This window comes from Cryptomeria japonica, chromosome 1 (assembly GCF_030272615.1).
Source record: "Cryptomeria japonica chromosome 1, Sugi_1.0, whole genome shotgun sequence".
Lineage (NCBI taxonomy): Eukaryota > Viridiplantae > Streptophyta > Pinopsida > Cupressales > Cupressaceae > Cryptomeria > Cryptomeria japonica.
The window spans coordinates 231,494,219-231,510,497 of record NC_081405.1 but is presented as its reverse complement, the minus strand read 5'-3'; the positions used below and the strand labels follow the sequence as shown (position 1 = coordinate 231,510,497).

At 36.4% G+C, this 16,279-nt stretch overlaps 2 protein-coding genes and 1 pseudogene across 2 annotated transcripts; all 3 read right to left on the bottom strand.

Moving 5' to 3' along the window:
- Positions 1-1,994: 1,994 nt before the first annotated feature.
- LOC131035347 (exocyst complex component EXO70B1-like) lies at positions 1,995-3,577 on the bottom strand (annotated as a pseudogene).
- Positions 3,578-14,106: 10,529 nt separating this feature from the next.
- Positions 14,107-15,237, bottom strand: LOC131856035 (exocyst complex component EXO70B1-like). Its single transcript, XM_059207158.1, has one exon. It carries the CDS (start codon positions 15,216-15,218, stop codon positions 14,451-14,453), a length of 768 nt encoding a protein of 255 aa, XP_059063141.1. The 5' UTR covers positions 15,219-15,237; the 3' UTR covers positions 14,107-14,450.
- Positions 15,238-15,263: 26 nt separating this feature from the next.
- Positions 15,264-15,803, bottom strand: LOC131857145 (exocyst complex component EXO70H1-like). The gene has a single exon (XM_059209291.1). The coding sequence runs from the start codon at positions 15,801-15,803 to the stop codon at positions 15,264-15,266; it is 540 nt and encodes a 179-aa protein (XP_059065274.1).
- Positions 15,804-16,279: the final 476 nt, after the last annotated feature.

The following is a 16,279-nucleotide window of genomic DNA, read 5'->3' as shown; positions in this document are numbered from 1 at the left end:
TACAAAATTGAATAAAATTAAGAAAAGTTTTTTTTGGAATGGCACCAATGATCAATACAAAATAGCTTTGTTGGTATGGGATAAAATATGTAGAGAAAAAAACACAAGTGGAGCAAGACCTAGAAACTTGATGATAATGAATCTAGCAATGGGGGCAAAACTTGTATGGAATCTAGACACAAATAATGACAAAAAATGGGTTAAAATATTAAGGAGGAAGTACCTAAACACTAATAGCCCAGTCATCATTTTGAAATAAGAGATCCTCCTAGGGGCTCTACAGTTTGGAATTACATATTACAAAGCAAGGATATTGCAAGAAGACATATCACATGAGAGATAGGAAATGGAAATCAAGCATCCTTATGGAAAAACTCTTGGAACAATAATAAAATGATGGTTCACTACCCGAATCTAGAGGACATAAAAAGAGAGAGTTTAGTGAAATGGAGAGAAAAGGTGAAGGATTATGGGGAAATCATAGAATATAGTGGTCTAAAATGTGGAAAATGGAAGCCAATGGAAAACCTTCAAGCATGAGAAGAACAAAAAATACTCTATAGGCCTTACTTAGAGAATATGGGTCATACCTTCAGATGAATCAGATAAAAGTAAGATGAAGTGTATCAAGAGAAGGTATTTATAAAGTAAGTTTAGCATAAAAAATTAAAGAGATGTCCTTAGCTAAAAACGAGTGTGGCCATGTAAGCTATTGTGGAGAAAATATTGCCTTCCCAAAGCTGGAGTCTTTACATGGCTAGAAATACAAGGAAATTTGCTAACTCAAGATCGACTGGGGAAAATGGGATATCAAGGAGCAAGTAGGTGTGTAATGTGCAAGGCAAATGTAGAATTAGTCGATCACCTACTATTAAACTGCCAATACTCAAGTAAATGTTGAAATTCAATCTTGGAGAAGCTTGAATTTTATAGTCCCAAACCACAATACTTGTTAAATTGGTTCCAAATATGGAAAGGTATGGGAAATGAGGTGTTTTTGAAGTTGTATGGTAGGTTACTCCCTCAGTGGTAATATGGGAGATATGGAAAGAAAGAAATAGAAGAATTTTCTAGAATAAGGAACTCTAGTGGAAACATTAATAAGGAAAATAGAAGACCAGGTGGTACAATTGGTCAATTTAGCAGCCAAGGAAAATATGGAAAAGGGCTCAACGGTTAGCTTGTGGGATGAAGACATGATGAAGAGATTTAAGGGTTTATTTATTCCTAAAAACTACCAAAGTGGGGCAACAAGAAGCCAAGACGAGGTAGAGAAAATACAAAGGGGTCTCCTCCACATCCATGGTGGATTAAAATTAACTTTAATGGGGTAGAAAAAGGTAATACGGGAGAAGGAAAGATAGGTTGTGTTGCCAGAAATGAGGAAAAAGCGATGATTTTATGTTCATTTTATCCTTTTTTTTTTCTTTTTTTCCTAAGCATCCCTATGATCTCCATCACATTCTAAACTTTTTGGTGTTGGTGTGTTAGAAACCCTCGTTGTTCACTTGTCAATGTGTTGTGCTTTTGGGACGGTTCTAGCGATTATAGGCTTTATTCATCATTCATGTCTTTGTGTTCCCCTTAACTAAACAACTTATGATTTTATGATTTTGATGAGATACAGTAAAAATTTATTAATTTTAAGAACATCCTATAATATAAATATATATCTTTTATCGAGAAGTAATTAAATAAGATAATTAAAAGAGTCTTTTCTATTTTCTATTCTTGTTTGTTTGGGGGCTTGAGGAAGGGAATAACTCAATTATTTTAGTGCAAGTCGCCGGCACACTTGTAATTCAAAATAAACAATATTAATTTACACATGGCTATGCGTAAACCTAGCTACCACTCTATGATTTAGCTTACATTTACACGTGATTCTATTGTTTTTTTTAACAGAGAAAACTGTAAGGAGGTTGTCAACTATTGATTTGTTGTATTTGTGCATCCACACAACTTAACAGAATGTATAAATGTGAACAAACCAGTCAACGGGATCTCTTCGTGTTCACGGATGAGGGGTTGCCTCTAAACATGTCCAACACAAAAATTTGCAACTCCTCCGGTGTGTACTTTATGTACGAAATGCTTTCAAACCGGCCCCTCAATCTGGAAACTAAGGAAGTGTAGGGCGGTATCAACTTCTCAGTAATCGAAACCCTTAACTTCTCTCGTAGGCTGAAGTCGGGAACCACCCATCCACCACGCCTTTTCTTCACCTCTTCCATCGCTGAATTGAACTCCTTTATTATTTCTTTCAAAGCTCCGCCATTCGCAGGAACTTCCTCGTCTATAACACACGACAACACTTTCACCCATGCTGACCTCTTATATTTCACCGCGTACTGCCCAACTTTTTTCCACTCTTTTCTCAGCCACTCCTCCCCCATAGTATATTTGAGCTGGGAGCCATTCACTTTCTGTACAACGTAGTGAAGGTTGTTCATGAGAAAGAGATACGACAAAGACACGTCTTTATAGAGATCAGATTTTTTGTCGAGCTTGTACAGCAGGATGAAGATGGTCCATCCGAGGTGGACAGACAGCGGAGCAGAGGGATAGTTCAGCTCACTGTCAGGTAGGGCTTTCGCTAGCTCTACTGGAGCATCTGTGATAATGTTTACAAGAGTCTCATTGTAATCGGAGAGAAAAGAGAGATAATTCATAACGTATCTGGTAAGAGGGTGAACAGTGCCGTCGGGAATGGGAACCTTAGATTTCTCCTTCTTAACGGCTTCTCAAATTCCATCAAAATCCCTCGGCTCGCCTCGCTTAGTTGCAACTAGATCTTGTTGGCTTTCTCGTGCACGCTTCGGCATGAATCTTGAGAATATATGTCTTCTATGTCGGGAATAAGATCTATGAGCGCTTCGTAAAGATCGAGCACCCTGAACATTATTTTGGGTGTCCGGCTCGTGGTGGCCACGGCCTCTGCGAAGGTGAGAAGCCTGTCCGTGGGCTCCTTGGTGATTTTGACAAAACAATAATCTCTCGTCTTATCATCAAACCCCTCAAAAGCATGGGCGCACAGCTGCTTCTCTCTGGCAAACAGAGTTCGGCTGCTGATTTTGGCGGCACTTATCGATTTCCTGATCTTATCATCCAGGAGTTGCCAATCCATTTTCAGAACATCATTCAAACTCACCTTGTCCACGCCCAGATTGTATAAACTCTCTTCAACCATGGACTTTCTGGTCAGAGCAAAGACTCAAACACATTCCTTCACGTACCCACTCTTCGCCATGCGCTGCGCTATATTCCACAGATCTAGCATGGCGTCCAACGAAACCATCTTAAATTTGCATGTTCAATCTGTTGACGAACAGTTGGAGACGCAGTGGCTACTGCAATCATCTTCCCCCTTAGACCATCTGGAAGTAATGATTTTGTCCTCTGTGCTTGAAACAGGCGACGGGCTGGCTGATGACTCTTGTTCCTGATCGATGGGTTCACTGTTAATTAACAGAATCTTTCGAAACTCGTTCTGCAGACGGGCCATTTACATATTCATGAGCCGTTGCGCACGGATGAATTGAGCAATGTTGGTGCCGCGGACAGACAAATATTCCATGAGGCGTTAGAGATTTTCGACTGTGTCCATGTACATACCGATTTCTTCTACGTTGCTCTGAAAGAGCATTTTGCTTGTTGTATTTACGTCCCATTTGGAAATCAATATATCTGTTGCAGCCAACTTTGTTTCCATTTTTTCCAAATTATTTCTATCTAATGTGTTTGTAGTAACAGGGTTGCCAAACGTGGGAAAAATTCTAAGGATGTCTCTGGTCATGTTATCAGATGTATTCTATAATATACTATGCTCTAATCACAACTTTTGCCTCCTACTTGTTCAACTTTACACTTAATGAACACAAATAAACTAACACTGGTTCAGCAAATCGGACCAGTGAAGAAACGCAAGGAAATCTTACAGCCCAAACCTAAATTGTGTTCAACTGTTTCTTTACTGATCACCCAGGAAATACTTGGAATTTAAATTAAGTTTAAGGCATACGATATTAAATATAATATTTGATGCAATTGTGTGGAAGCTCCGATCAAGTAGGAAGACGGCACGTGAAAAATGCAAGTACTACATTTGATGTCCGATCATTTAATAAGACATCACGCAAAAAATACAAGTGCTACAATTGAATCACGAGCTTTTTGAAGAAGGAATTTTTAATTGGAGACACGAAGACAGGATAACATATGCCATGCTCAGGGGAAGAGCACTAATAGATAACATAGTTCCAATAACCGTCACCTTATTGTCATGTTGACCCCCCAATAGCCGTCATAGTGAAAACACCATTAATAAATTTGTTTTGTACCAATAGCCGATCATTTTTTGTAATTAATTGGCCCATTTTTGCACAACTATTGGAACATTTGTCCCATTTGTGCACCACTATTGGGACACTTATCAACAAGTACTAGCGATTTTGAGTTGACGGTTATTGGAACATCTTTAGTTAGGTATCAGGCAACACTTTGAAATGTGTACTTTTTGACGTTTGTGCGCATAATTGATTCTACAGCGCGCATCGTTACTACCCAGAAGCCAGATCAATAGCTATAAGCAGTTAAGTCGCATACGAAGACAACTAAAAAAAAAAATCAAAATCCGATGTACTGTTTAGGATCTGTGGGTGCACGAAGTTAGCTATGACAGCTACTGGTACTCTTCCCCTAGTTTCTAATCTTTTTTTGACAGTTTTTTTGCTTTACAAATAAATTAAAAAATTGGGAAAATCAATTCTAATATACTATACATTTTTAAATGGTAGGATCTCTCTATAAAAAGTTATTTTGCTAATTCAAAAAGTCTGATTTGTATTCAACAACTGATATATAAGATCTTTATATTGAGGCAAAATGTAATCTATTTTACTTTTTAAGTTGAATAAAAAAGTTTATGTTTATGTGTTAATCAATATTGTTTATTGTCTAATTTAGATTTAATACTACAATATTATTTATTGTCTAATTTAGATTCTAAATAGGTATTAGAGCAAAAGATCATGGAACTTGGGTTAAAGTTATTGTAGAAGATCCAAAAGAGAGATCATAGAAAAGATGCGACAGCCCAATTGCCATAGTTTAGTTAAGCCACTACCATAGGAGTTTGTAGCCAAGAAATGATGTAGAGAATTCAATGAAAAATCTTCACATAGAGACAAAACTCAAATGCAATTGAAAATGCTAAGTAAATAGAAATAAAAATCTGCAAATTAGAAGTCAATATCTTCATTCAACATTCCCAACAATGAGACTCTGTCTCTACAAATCTACAATAGGTGAGGTTGCAACCTATGGACTCATGAATACAGTCCCCAAATCTAGTGTAATCTAATCACAGACTTACAAACATATTGTTTTATTGGCAACAAAACAAAATTGCTTCTAGTCTTCTCTTTTATTTAAATTTGGAGTTTTCCCCCTTAACCGGAACTATGAACTCCCAACCAAAAAAAATGTCCCCAAAAACCAAATCCTATCCCAAAACAAACAAAAAAACCTCTGCAAATTCAAAATTCGCACCTCTAAATGCTACGACTACTTTTTCTAGAAGCATCCACACATAAAAGCTAAAAAAAAAAAAACCATTAACTCCCATACGTTAATTTGCAGTCCTCTTTCAAACTTTTTTCTAAGAATGGAGCCTTACGAGGAGGTCTCCACTACTTTGGAAAATGTCAGACTAAAATTTGAAACCCCCATTATTGCTAGTCAGAGCATATCAATGATTAAAGGAGAAAATTTGTGTAGAGTAGAAAATTGCATAGCCCTATGCAATTCCATATACAATTTTGTGTGTCCATTCCCCTAGCATTTGAGTAGACTCATTTTAGCCCTTGCATTAGCCCTTTTCCCTCTCAAGATGCTCAAGACACCTTTTTAGTAACTATCCTTCATCTTTTGTTTCATGTTAACCGTGTGTTTCTCCTTCCACTTGTCATTTTTTAGCGTGTTTTGTCTAGACACTAGCATGCCACATGGATATCACTTCAAGGGTAACAAATCCCATCCTCTACATTGTGGTGAACCCAACGTGAACCATAGTTTTGCATTATTTTCAAATCATTGTTTATCATTCCTTCAAGCACTCAATATACCCCTAAAAAAATGGATAGTTTCTAATATTTCCCCTTCTTCCCAAAAAAAAATTTGGGGCATTGTCTCGAATCCCATTCCATGTCATCAAAAGAGATATACGTCATCCTTTGGTCGGCTTGTCTATATCTCTCATTCAAACTAAACTTTTTTTATTTTCCTTTATTCTATCCCTTTCCAACTTTGTTAAGAAGCTTCAAGAAGCTCTTGCACAAGCATGTGAAAGTGAGTTATTTCTTTGTTGATCCCTCTCCCAAGATTCCTTCTACTTGTGAGGATATTTTGGTGCAAGAGGATGAATGTTAATTGTTATTGTGAGAATCTGATTATTACTAAGAGGAGGGGGGGTGAATCAGTAATAAGGATAAACTGAAACTTTTGTCCAATCTACACAATACTTCACAAAATAGTTCATAACCAGTACTGATATCAACTTAATCAATCACTTAATGTAGATTTACGAAAAAATTACCGATATAAACTTAAGTGTTCACCATAAAGAAAATATAGTAAAGACATCAAATGAACAACTTAACAATCCATCCACAACATGAACACAAGGATTTTTCATGTGGAAACCCAAATGGGAAAAACCACGATGGGAATTGGTAGATACAAAATTTGCACTCTTTCGGAGTGTGCCCTGTTAGGAGCCTAGCCCGATTAGGAGCTTTACAACAATGCCCAGTTAGGAGCACAACCTATTAGGAGTCACCTAGTCAAGGGATTTTACAACTTAGCTCTGTTAGAAGCTTTACCCTGTTAGGAGTAACCACTATGGAGGATTTAAACCCAACTTAATGAGCCACTCGATGAAGGGATTTACAAGATCAAGCCTATTAGGACCTATCTAGTTAAGGGATTTTAATGTTCTTGCAATTGTTAGGAAACAATAGATAAATGATTTGATCAATGCACTCTCTATTTGCTAATACAAATCCACTTCATCTCTAATCTTCTTCACTCATATAGATATCTCTATCTGGTTCGACACACACACACTTCTCTGATCACCGATAAGATAAACCTTCTAAAACTTGACCTAAATAACCTTTACAATTAGGTCAGTTACAAAACCCTAATCTATAATGAATCTACATCATAGATGATATCATATTATTACAAATCATTACAATTAATCATACTAATCATTACAAAAAATTTCAAGATAATTACAGTCATTGAATGATCATAACTCATCATCGCACATCGATCTGATAAGCTGTCAAACCCTTATCATATTCTGCTAAGTACTTTGTTGCTTCCCCAGAAATTTGATCCTTAAACATGCCAAAATAATATCTTATCTCTTCACACGGATTCTGAGACATCATCACCAATTTATGAACATGAAAAAAATCACCACCAAACCATATAACATCAGCAGTGAAAAGATCTTGATACCGGTTCTAAAACCCTGGCTAATTATAAAACAATTAAATGCAACACATGGCTTCCAATTTTCCAAACATGATGTGGTTCATGTCATAGACTCATTATGATGTCATAAGCATACATTCCAAACCGCAACACCTGACTCAACACGGATCACTACCGCAACCATCTCCTTCTTTGTTCATGCTTATCAGATCACTGTCACTTGATAGTTTTACTTTCCAAGTCAACTCATTTCAATCCATTACCGGTTAGACTTAATTGATACATTTAAAAACATAAACACACATGGACAAATAAGGTTCCCTTTAATGACAACACAAATAACTCATCATCAAGCATCATATCGTAAATATATCATTACCAACAATCCATCAATATATCATCACCAACAGTCCCTTAATATATCATCACCAATAGTCCTTTATCGGTACACCATCATCTCCATCAGTTATGCCAACATGCCAACAATCTCCCCCTTTGGCATTGATGACAACACCAAAAACTACAACATCAAAATCTCATCATGAAACCTGTTATGTATGTTGTTCATCACTGTCTTGGTCATCAGTTCTACTCCTTTTCTCTTTATTGCTCTTCTCCCCCTATCATATTTATTCTCTCCCTTTGAAAGCAATGCCAAAGGTGTAAAGGCATCTTCTGTAATCAATTCTGCTTGTCACATCTTAGCTGCTCCCCCTGAGGAGTAGCTAACATCTCATCAATCCACAAAGAAAGATATTCAAGAATTCCACTAGATTGATGCTTCACCACCATCCTAATTGATCTTGGGTAGGTGTATAACCCCTAACTTACCTTTGAGATATTCAAAGGTAGCCTTAGGTAATGGCTTAGTGAATATGTCTGCCAACTGCTCTTTACTTGACACGTGCTCCAATCTCACTTTCTTTTCATGAACTCTTTCTCTCAAAAAGTGATACTTCAACTCAATATGTTTAGTCCTTGCATGCAGTTTCAGACAAGAGTTTTCTCTGATTTTTCTTCTTGTCTGTACTCTAGCATTCTTGTCACCTATGATGTGGTCTTGAAAATTATTTAACCCTACATATCTAGGAATTACCCATTCCGGTGCAATAGCCTCTTCTTGTTCTCCTTTTTCTTCATCTATCGGTTGAGCATCTTCGTCTGCACTATTCTGTGCAACATCTTTCTACACATCTGGTTCAATAAACAAAAGTTTTTATTCATCATCTATTGGATCAAATTTACTAGTATCATTAGTTTTATTAAAAAATTCACCAGCTTTAACATTCAAACTCTCCACAATCTTCTTTGTCCTTTTTTTGTAACACTTGAAAGCTTTACTCTTGGTAGAGTAGCCAGGAATTGTTTCCTCATCACTTTTAGAATCAAATTTACTAGTATAATCATCTCTTTTTATGAAACATCTACTGCCAAAAACTTTGAAGTAATTGACATTAGAAGTTTTACCATACCATAGCTCATAGGGTGTTTTATCATTACCTTTCTTCACTAGTACCCAGTTCAATGTGTAAACAACAGTACTGATCGCTTCTCTCCAAAACATCTTAGGTACATCTTCATGTATCAACATAGTCCTAGCTGCTTCAACAATGGTTTTGTTTCTCCTTTCTGCAATACCATTTTGTTGTGGTGTCCTTGGAGCAGATAACTACCTCTTTATTCCATTTTCATCACAATATCTAACAAACTCATCTTATGTAAACTCTCCACCCCGGTCAGATCTCAGGCACTTAAGATTCTCACCAGTTTCCTTTTCAACTAAGGCCTTGAATGCCTTGAACTTGTTGAAAGCTTCTGACATTTGCTTCAGAAAATTAACCCACATCTTTCTAGAAAAATCATCATGAAATACTTTTCACCATAAAAACTTCTAGTCCTCATAGGACCACATAATTTAGTGTGCACCAAATCCAGAATATGCTCAGAAGAAAAAGATTCTCTTAAAAGAAGTAATAGTCATCTTACCCAAGTGACATTCTTTACATAATACATTGTCTAGTTTAACAAGTTGTGGCATACCTCTCACCATACTAGATTTGCTGACCATTTATCTTTTAACCTCTTGACCCTATCCCTCCTTTTTCTAAAGTGTCTTCTATATAAGAGGATTATTTCTCTCTTTCTAATCCTAATGTGTCTAATCAACAACCTAACACTTTCAGGCAATCAAGTAACTTCACAACCACAATCTGTTCTTTGTTGGTCTCTTGTGCACAATACAAAATCTGAGAGAAAATATATCAAACAAGATCAATGGAGATAGGAGACAATGGAGATCAAACCCTACTTGGCATGTGAATGGTATTATTGTTTCAATTTGTTAATTTCCATGTTCTTAGGTTTCTTTATTGGTGTATGGTGAATGTTTTATTGTAGAACTAGGATTGTTTGTGGTTGGATCTTTGTGGTTTTGCAATAGTTTTTCATCATCATTTTTCACCTCACATAGTTCTCTATTAGAAATACTCCAAAGAATTCTTGGCAGTTGTCTAGTTTGTGGATTCAAGTGTTGTGGCTTGGAGGACATTTTCATTTGGTTTGTGTAGTGTTCCAATTCAATTTTCTAGTGATGGTTTGATTGGCAAGTGAAGTTATGATATTCTAAGTTCAGTATTGTCAACTAGTTTAATTTTTGGTTGATTGTGGTCTTATATCTTATTCGGATCATTCCTTTTTTGTTTGAATATGTTTTGGTGGATGAGTAATGATTTTGATATGTGTCTCATTATGGCGTGTTTAGATCTACATCGAGTTTTGTGCATTGAAAGACTTTTTTGAACCAACTAGTTGGCATGCTATATTGCTTATCTACACATTTCATTTATTGTCAACCTTGGAAGATATGTTAACATATGTGATTCATTGGAATAATTTGTAGTGGTTTTTTGTGATGTGTTTAGGTCCCCTCTATCTCCTAGAGTAGACTGTGGTGGATATTATAGGTCCAGGTGGTCAAATTCATGTAATTTTGTATATTTTGTTTGTGGCCAACCTAGTTAAGGGTTTCAATGATTATCTTTTATATATAGGAGTGTGGATGTATTAGTTGTATATGGGATGTATCTGAATTGATGTTAAGTGGATTGGAATTATGCACAAGTAGATTTGGTATAGAAGAAGTGTGGAAGACAATTGAGGAGAGCTTTGGGATAGTGTTTGATGTCATATGTGTTTGCCATAATATCGGTAGCTTGACATAGTGGTTCAAGGACAATTTCTGTTAGGGTTTCAAGCAGATCCGAAGCAAATACGAACTAACAATTATATGCAGATTTAAATACAAAAGATAAAGAAATAAAACAGGACACAGATAACACAGAGATTTAACATGGTTCACCCAGAATGGCTTACGTCCACCATACATAGCCGTCCAATCTTTCTTATTATCTAGCAAAAATAGTACATCGACCTTACAATGCCTTAAGCGTCCCAGCCACTTATAACATGCATTTTTAGGGCAAAAACAAAGTCGGCCTTTTTAGGGTTTTATTACAATGTCGGTTTTCATTAAAAAAAAAACCCAAAAAACATTTTCTCGGGGGCTCCCACCCCCAAACCCCTGCCCGGGGCCCGACCTGACCCTAGACCCCAACAAGGATACGTGCTGAGTGTACAATAATTTGTTGATCAGTCCCCACATTTCAATAATTTCACGACTAGGAGATCTTATTCATTTCAATTTATTGATCTCTACACCTGCCGAAAGAAGGTGTGTTCCTTTTGGCAGTCAATGCATTCATTTGTATGTTTTCCTGACATAATGAGATTCATTATTGCAAGTCCTTTGTATCTTGCCTTGAGATTGTATGCCTTACTCTTGCAAGTCTTTTCAGGAGTAGTGATCTCCTTATCCTTAAGTCTAAACATTGTAATCAATTTTTCATATTGTGAGTGTGATTATCACTATGGTTTTTTCTTGTTTCGGGATTTCCACATAAATATGGCATTCATGTGTGTGTTGTGATTGGTCCTTTCATGTTTCATAATTATAGTAATAAGTTAACTGTGGTTTGAAGTTTAATAGATCAAGAAGTAAAAGTGTTTTGAGGTCTGGACTGATTCACCCCCAACCTCTCAGTCATGTGGTGTGCTCAACACTCCCCTCCTCCATCCCCTGTTTCTTCTCCTAGTGAGATTGGTTTATAAGTGGTCACCGATAAGGTCAATGAATTATTCAAATTTCCTATAATTAAAAAAATGAGGTCATTAGATGGATTTTGGCTCAACTAAAAAATGCTTAAATAAATATTAATAGGTTGGATGCTCTATTTGAGGTGGATGTGAGGGCTATGAGTTGGTCCTCGAAGGAAAAGGATTATAGAGTGTTGGATAAAGCTAATGATCTAGCTAAGAGACTTAGTAGATGGGAAAATTTGGAAGAAGATATGAAGTCTCTGAAAGCTAATGGGATCTCAAAGAAGGAAAGGAAGAATTTGGAGAGGTCTATCTTTGTGATTCAAGGTAACTAGGAAATATTGAAGAAAAACTTGGAAGAAATTTTTACCTTTACTAGGGAGATGGCAATAAAAATACTAGAATTGATGAAGGAACTATAGGATGAATTAGAAAGAAAACATGCCAAACAAAATAGATTTGGATAAGTTACTACTGCTAGTGATTTGGTGTTGTCTAGTAAAATAGCTAATATCAATGTTGAGTTTGTAGTTGCTTCTCCCACCAAGGAAAAAAATCAAAAGGATCTCCTTTTAGGAGAAGATGAATGAATTTAGTCACAAGTGGTAGGTTGTTAGACTCCCCAACCTAGAACACCATCTATTTGTGTCTCCTGGAATTTGTTTTCTTGGTGTTTTGGTTTTTTGTCTCATTTTTTATTTTTGTTTCTATCTAGTTCTAGGTTTTTTTGCTGGTGTTGTTTCATAATTTTGGGTTTTCTCACAACTCATAAGACCCCTCTTCTCTATCATTGCACTACTATGTAAGGGTTTGGGCCATTTCACAATTTACTTATCTAGAACATATATAATTAAATTTTCATAAAATTGTAACTTGCATTTTTATTAATTCACATGAATACATATATAAATATAGAGGGTTCCCATCTAGTATTTCATTTACCAATTAGTATTTAATGGAATATGACTAATGCACCATTAAACCACAACTTGTTCTAATTTTCCTAACAATCAAATTACCTAAAGATGAAAAATATATTGCAATATAAATATCAAATTACCTTTGTCTTAAGGTGGATTAAATTATCCTTGTCATGCAAATGCATTAATTAAATTAATAAAACATATGAAGTTAGATTAATTTAACCATACACATAAGAGCTAGGAAATGATACACAAATGATTTATTAATATGTTTAGGTCTGATTAGAAAAAAGAGATGTGCTTGAAATATATGTGACAAGGATTTAAAATAAAAAAGGATTAATTGAAATAAAAATGATGATGAAATTGTAATTAAGACTAAATCAAGATTGTTTTAGTGTACGTGGGTTCATAAAAATATATGTATTATGCTAATGAAATAAATAGATAAAATTCAAGAAGACTAATTTGATATATATGTAAAATCTTATAATAATTAAATACTTTTTTGTGCATGAGGAGTTAGATATATAAAACTAATGAATAATTAATCAAATCTTTAAAGAAGTGTAATCATGACATTTGTGTTTGGGATATGGAGGAAGGGGACGACTACCTAGGAGTTTATCAAAGTGATTAGAGCCTTATTTTAGTCTTTCCAACCTTCACAAGAAGTCAAAATAAAATAGAAGATGTGTACAATTAACCTAAGTGTGTCTAGGTCTAAGCTAAAGTGTTCTGAGTAATACTAAACCAAGTCTACTACTATATCACTATTCTATTGTGATGGAATAATAACAATATACTTCTAGTCTATGAAATTATATTGTCATTTTACATGTGTAAAAAGAAACAAGGAAATGATAGCACATCCAAATGTTAATATAAAACACTTATAAAATAATTCAATATTTACTTATAGTAAATATTGAAAAAGTAAAAAAATATCTTTTAGAAATATGATATATTTCTCAAATATTATTCAATTAAATAATATTTATAAAAAAAAGATACAAATTTTTTTTTGATTGTATCATTTTCAACGACAATATAAGAATGATAAATCCAATTTATAATTTACAAAATTTTAAAAATAAAATATAAAAATCTATAAACAAAGTATACCAAATTTATTGAATCATAATAAATACAATAATAAATTATAAAATACTTCTTAAATAAAATAATAAAACATCACCATAAGTGAAAGAGAAAATGCACGACAGCAAATAAGATGTTGTGTGTTTATTAGCAACGTCCAATAGAAACAGATCTAAAGTCTATTTTCTTTCGCATGGATAAATTAGAAACAAATAGTATACAATTGTTTGAATGGTTATAAACTTATATGTATGTGAAAATAGGAAAATGGGACACATTGAAAAATTTGATCGTCCATGAATTGCTGCATGCATATATCCGAAAACTTGGGACACTTGTATTCAACAAAGGGATAGTCTGACAGACATTTCTTGTTGTTTTATTTGGACAACAATTATTAACTGTAAGAGGAAACGTGTCTAACACAAAATCTTACACCTCTTTAAAAAAAAGTTTAACTGGATATTTTTATTACTTTATTATATATGCCACAAAGTCTAACAACACCAAGTCCAAAATACAGGCAACAGGTTCAGGCGTTATATGATGTACGCATCGCTTTCAAACCGCCTTCTGAATCTGCTAAGAAAGCGACCGCATGACGCTACCAAGTTCTCTGTGAATTTCTCTCGCAGGCTGACGTCAGCTACTATGCGTACCTTCCATCGCTTACTTGAACACACCCTTTAATCTCTCTTTCAAAACCTCATCACAAGAACTTAATCGTTTGTTAAACTCGACATCACTTTCATCCACGCGCTTCTCTCATTACTCACGGCGTACTGCCTTTCCAATGTTTCTCAGCCATTCCTCCCCCAGTATATATTTGAGTTCTGAGCCATTCACTTTGTGTAACACGTAGTGACGATTGTTCATGAGAAAGAGATGGGACAGAGAGGCGTCTTTATACAGATCAGATATTTTGTCGAGCTTGCACAGCAGGTGGAAAACAGTCCACCCTAGGCGGATGGACAGCGGGGCAGAGGGATCGTTCAGATCCTTGTCGGGTAGCTCTCCAGGCGCGTCTATGATTACGTTTACAAAAGTTTCTGTGTAATCGGAGAGAAAAGAGAGATAATTCATGACGTATCTGGTGAGAGGATGAACGGTGCCGCCCGCAACGGGGGCCTTAGATTTCTCCTTCTCGATGGCCTTCTCAAATTCCGTCAAAATCCTCCTCGCCGCCTCACCTAGCCGGGCCAGGATCCTGTTGGCTTGCTCGTGCACGCTTCGGCAGGCTTCTTCAGAATATATGTCTTCTATGTCGGGCATAAGATCCGTAAGCGCTTCGTAGAGGTCAAGGACCCTGAACATTCTTTCAGGCGCCCGGCTCGTGGCGGCCACCGCCTCTGCGAAGGCGAGAAGCCTGGCTGTGCAGTCCGTGGCGATTTCAGCAAAACAAGCATCTCTCATCTTGTCGAGCCCCTCAAACACATCGACGCACAGCCGCTTCTCTCGGGCAAACAGAATTCGGATGCTGATTTTGGCGGCGTATATCCATTTCTTAATCTTTTCATCCAGGACTTTCCACCCCATTTTCCGAACATCGTTCAATTTCACCTTCTCCACGCCCAGATTGTATCAACTCTCTTCCACCACGGACTTTCTGGTGAGAGCGAAGATTCGAACACATTCCCTCGCGTACCCACTCTTCGCCATACGCTGGGCTATATTCCGGAGATCCACCACGGCGTCCAACGGAACCATGTCGAATTCACAGACTCTGTCTGCTGACAAACAATTGGGGCTGGATTGGCTGCTGCTGTCGCCGTCGCCGTCAGAGCATGTGGAAGTAGTGATGCTGTCCTCTGTGCTCGAACAGGAGGACGGTCGGGCCGATGACTCCCGATCTGGATCGATGGGTTCGCTGTTAGATAACAGAATTTTGTGAAACTCGTTCTGCAGACGTGACATCGATAGTTTCATCAGCCGCTGCGCACGGACGAGTTCGGCAGCTTTGGTTCCGCCGGCGGACAAATGTTCCATGAGCCGTTGGAGATTTTCGACTGAGTCCATGTACACACGGACTTCTTCTGCGTTGCTCTGAAAGAGCATTTTGCTGCTTTTATTTGTGTCCCATTTGGAAATCAATATCTCTGCTGCGGCTAACTTTTCTTCCATATCTCCTAAATTATTACTCCTATCTGATGTATTTGTAGTAACAGGGTTGCCAATGTTGGAAGTATCACAGTTCTGAGAGGGGGGGGTGAATCAGAACTGTATTGTTCTAATAAGAAACTCCTTCTTAAATTTTTCACTAAGCAGTTTAAAACAGAATATTTACAGTTTATGCAGGAGAAGTGTAAGCATTCATCATAAGCATAAGGAAATGAAATTCACAAACATGAAGAAACACCAAATTTGTGCCGAGTGGAAAACCCTCCAAAATCTCATGATTTTGTCATAGGGAGAAAAACCACTCCATGAACCTGTATCTTTTATTCATTCCAATTCTTTACAATCGGCAGTCACTACTGCTCAGAAATTTAACACAATTTAACACAACTCATATACATATACAAATGTGCATATATCACTTGTACATGTACACAAGTTTATGATGAAACTTTCAGACCCGCTAATCTTCAGATACATAT

What these genes read in the sequence shown, in the direction of transcription:
- LOC131857145 (XM_059209291.1), bottom strand. Translation starts at nt 15,803, where the DNA reads ATGGAAGAAAAGTTAGCCGCAGCAGAGATATTGATTTCCAAATGGGAC.
- LOC131856035 (XM_059207158.1), bottom strand. Translation starts at nt 15,218, where the DNA reads ATGGGGTGGAAAGTCCTGGATGAAAAGATTAAGAAATGGATATACGCC.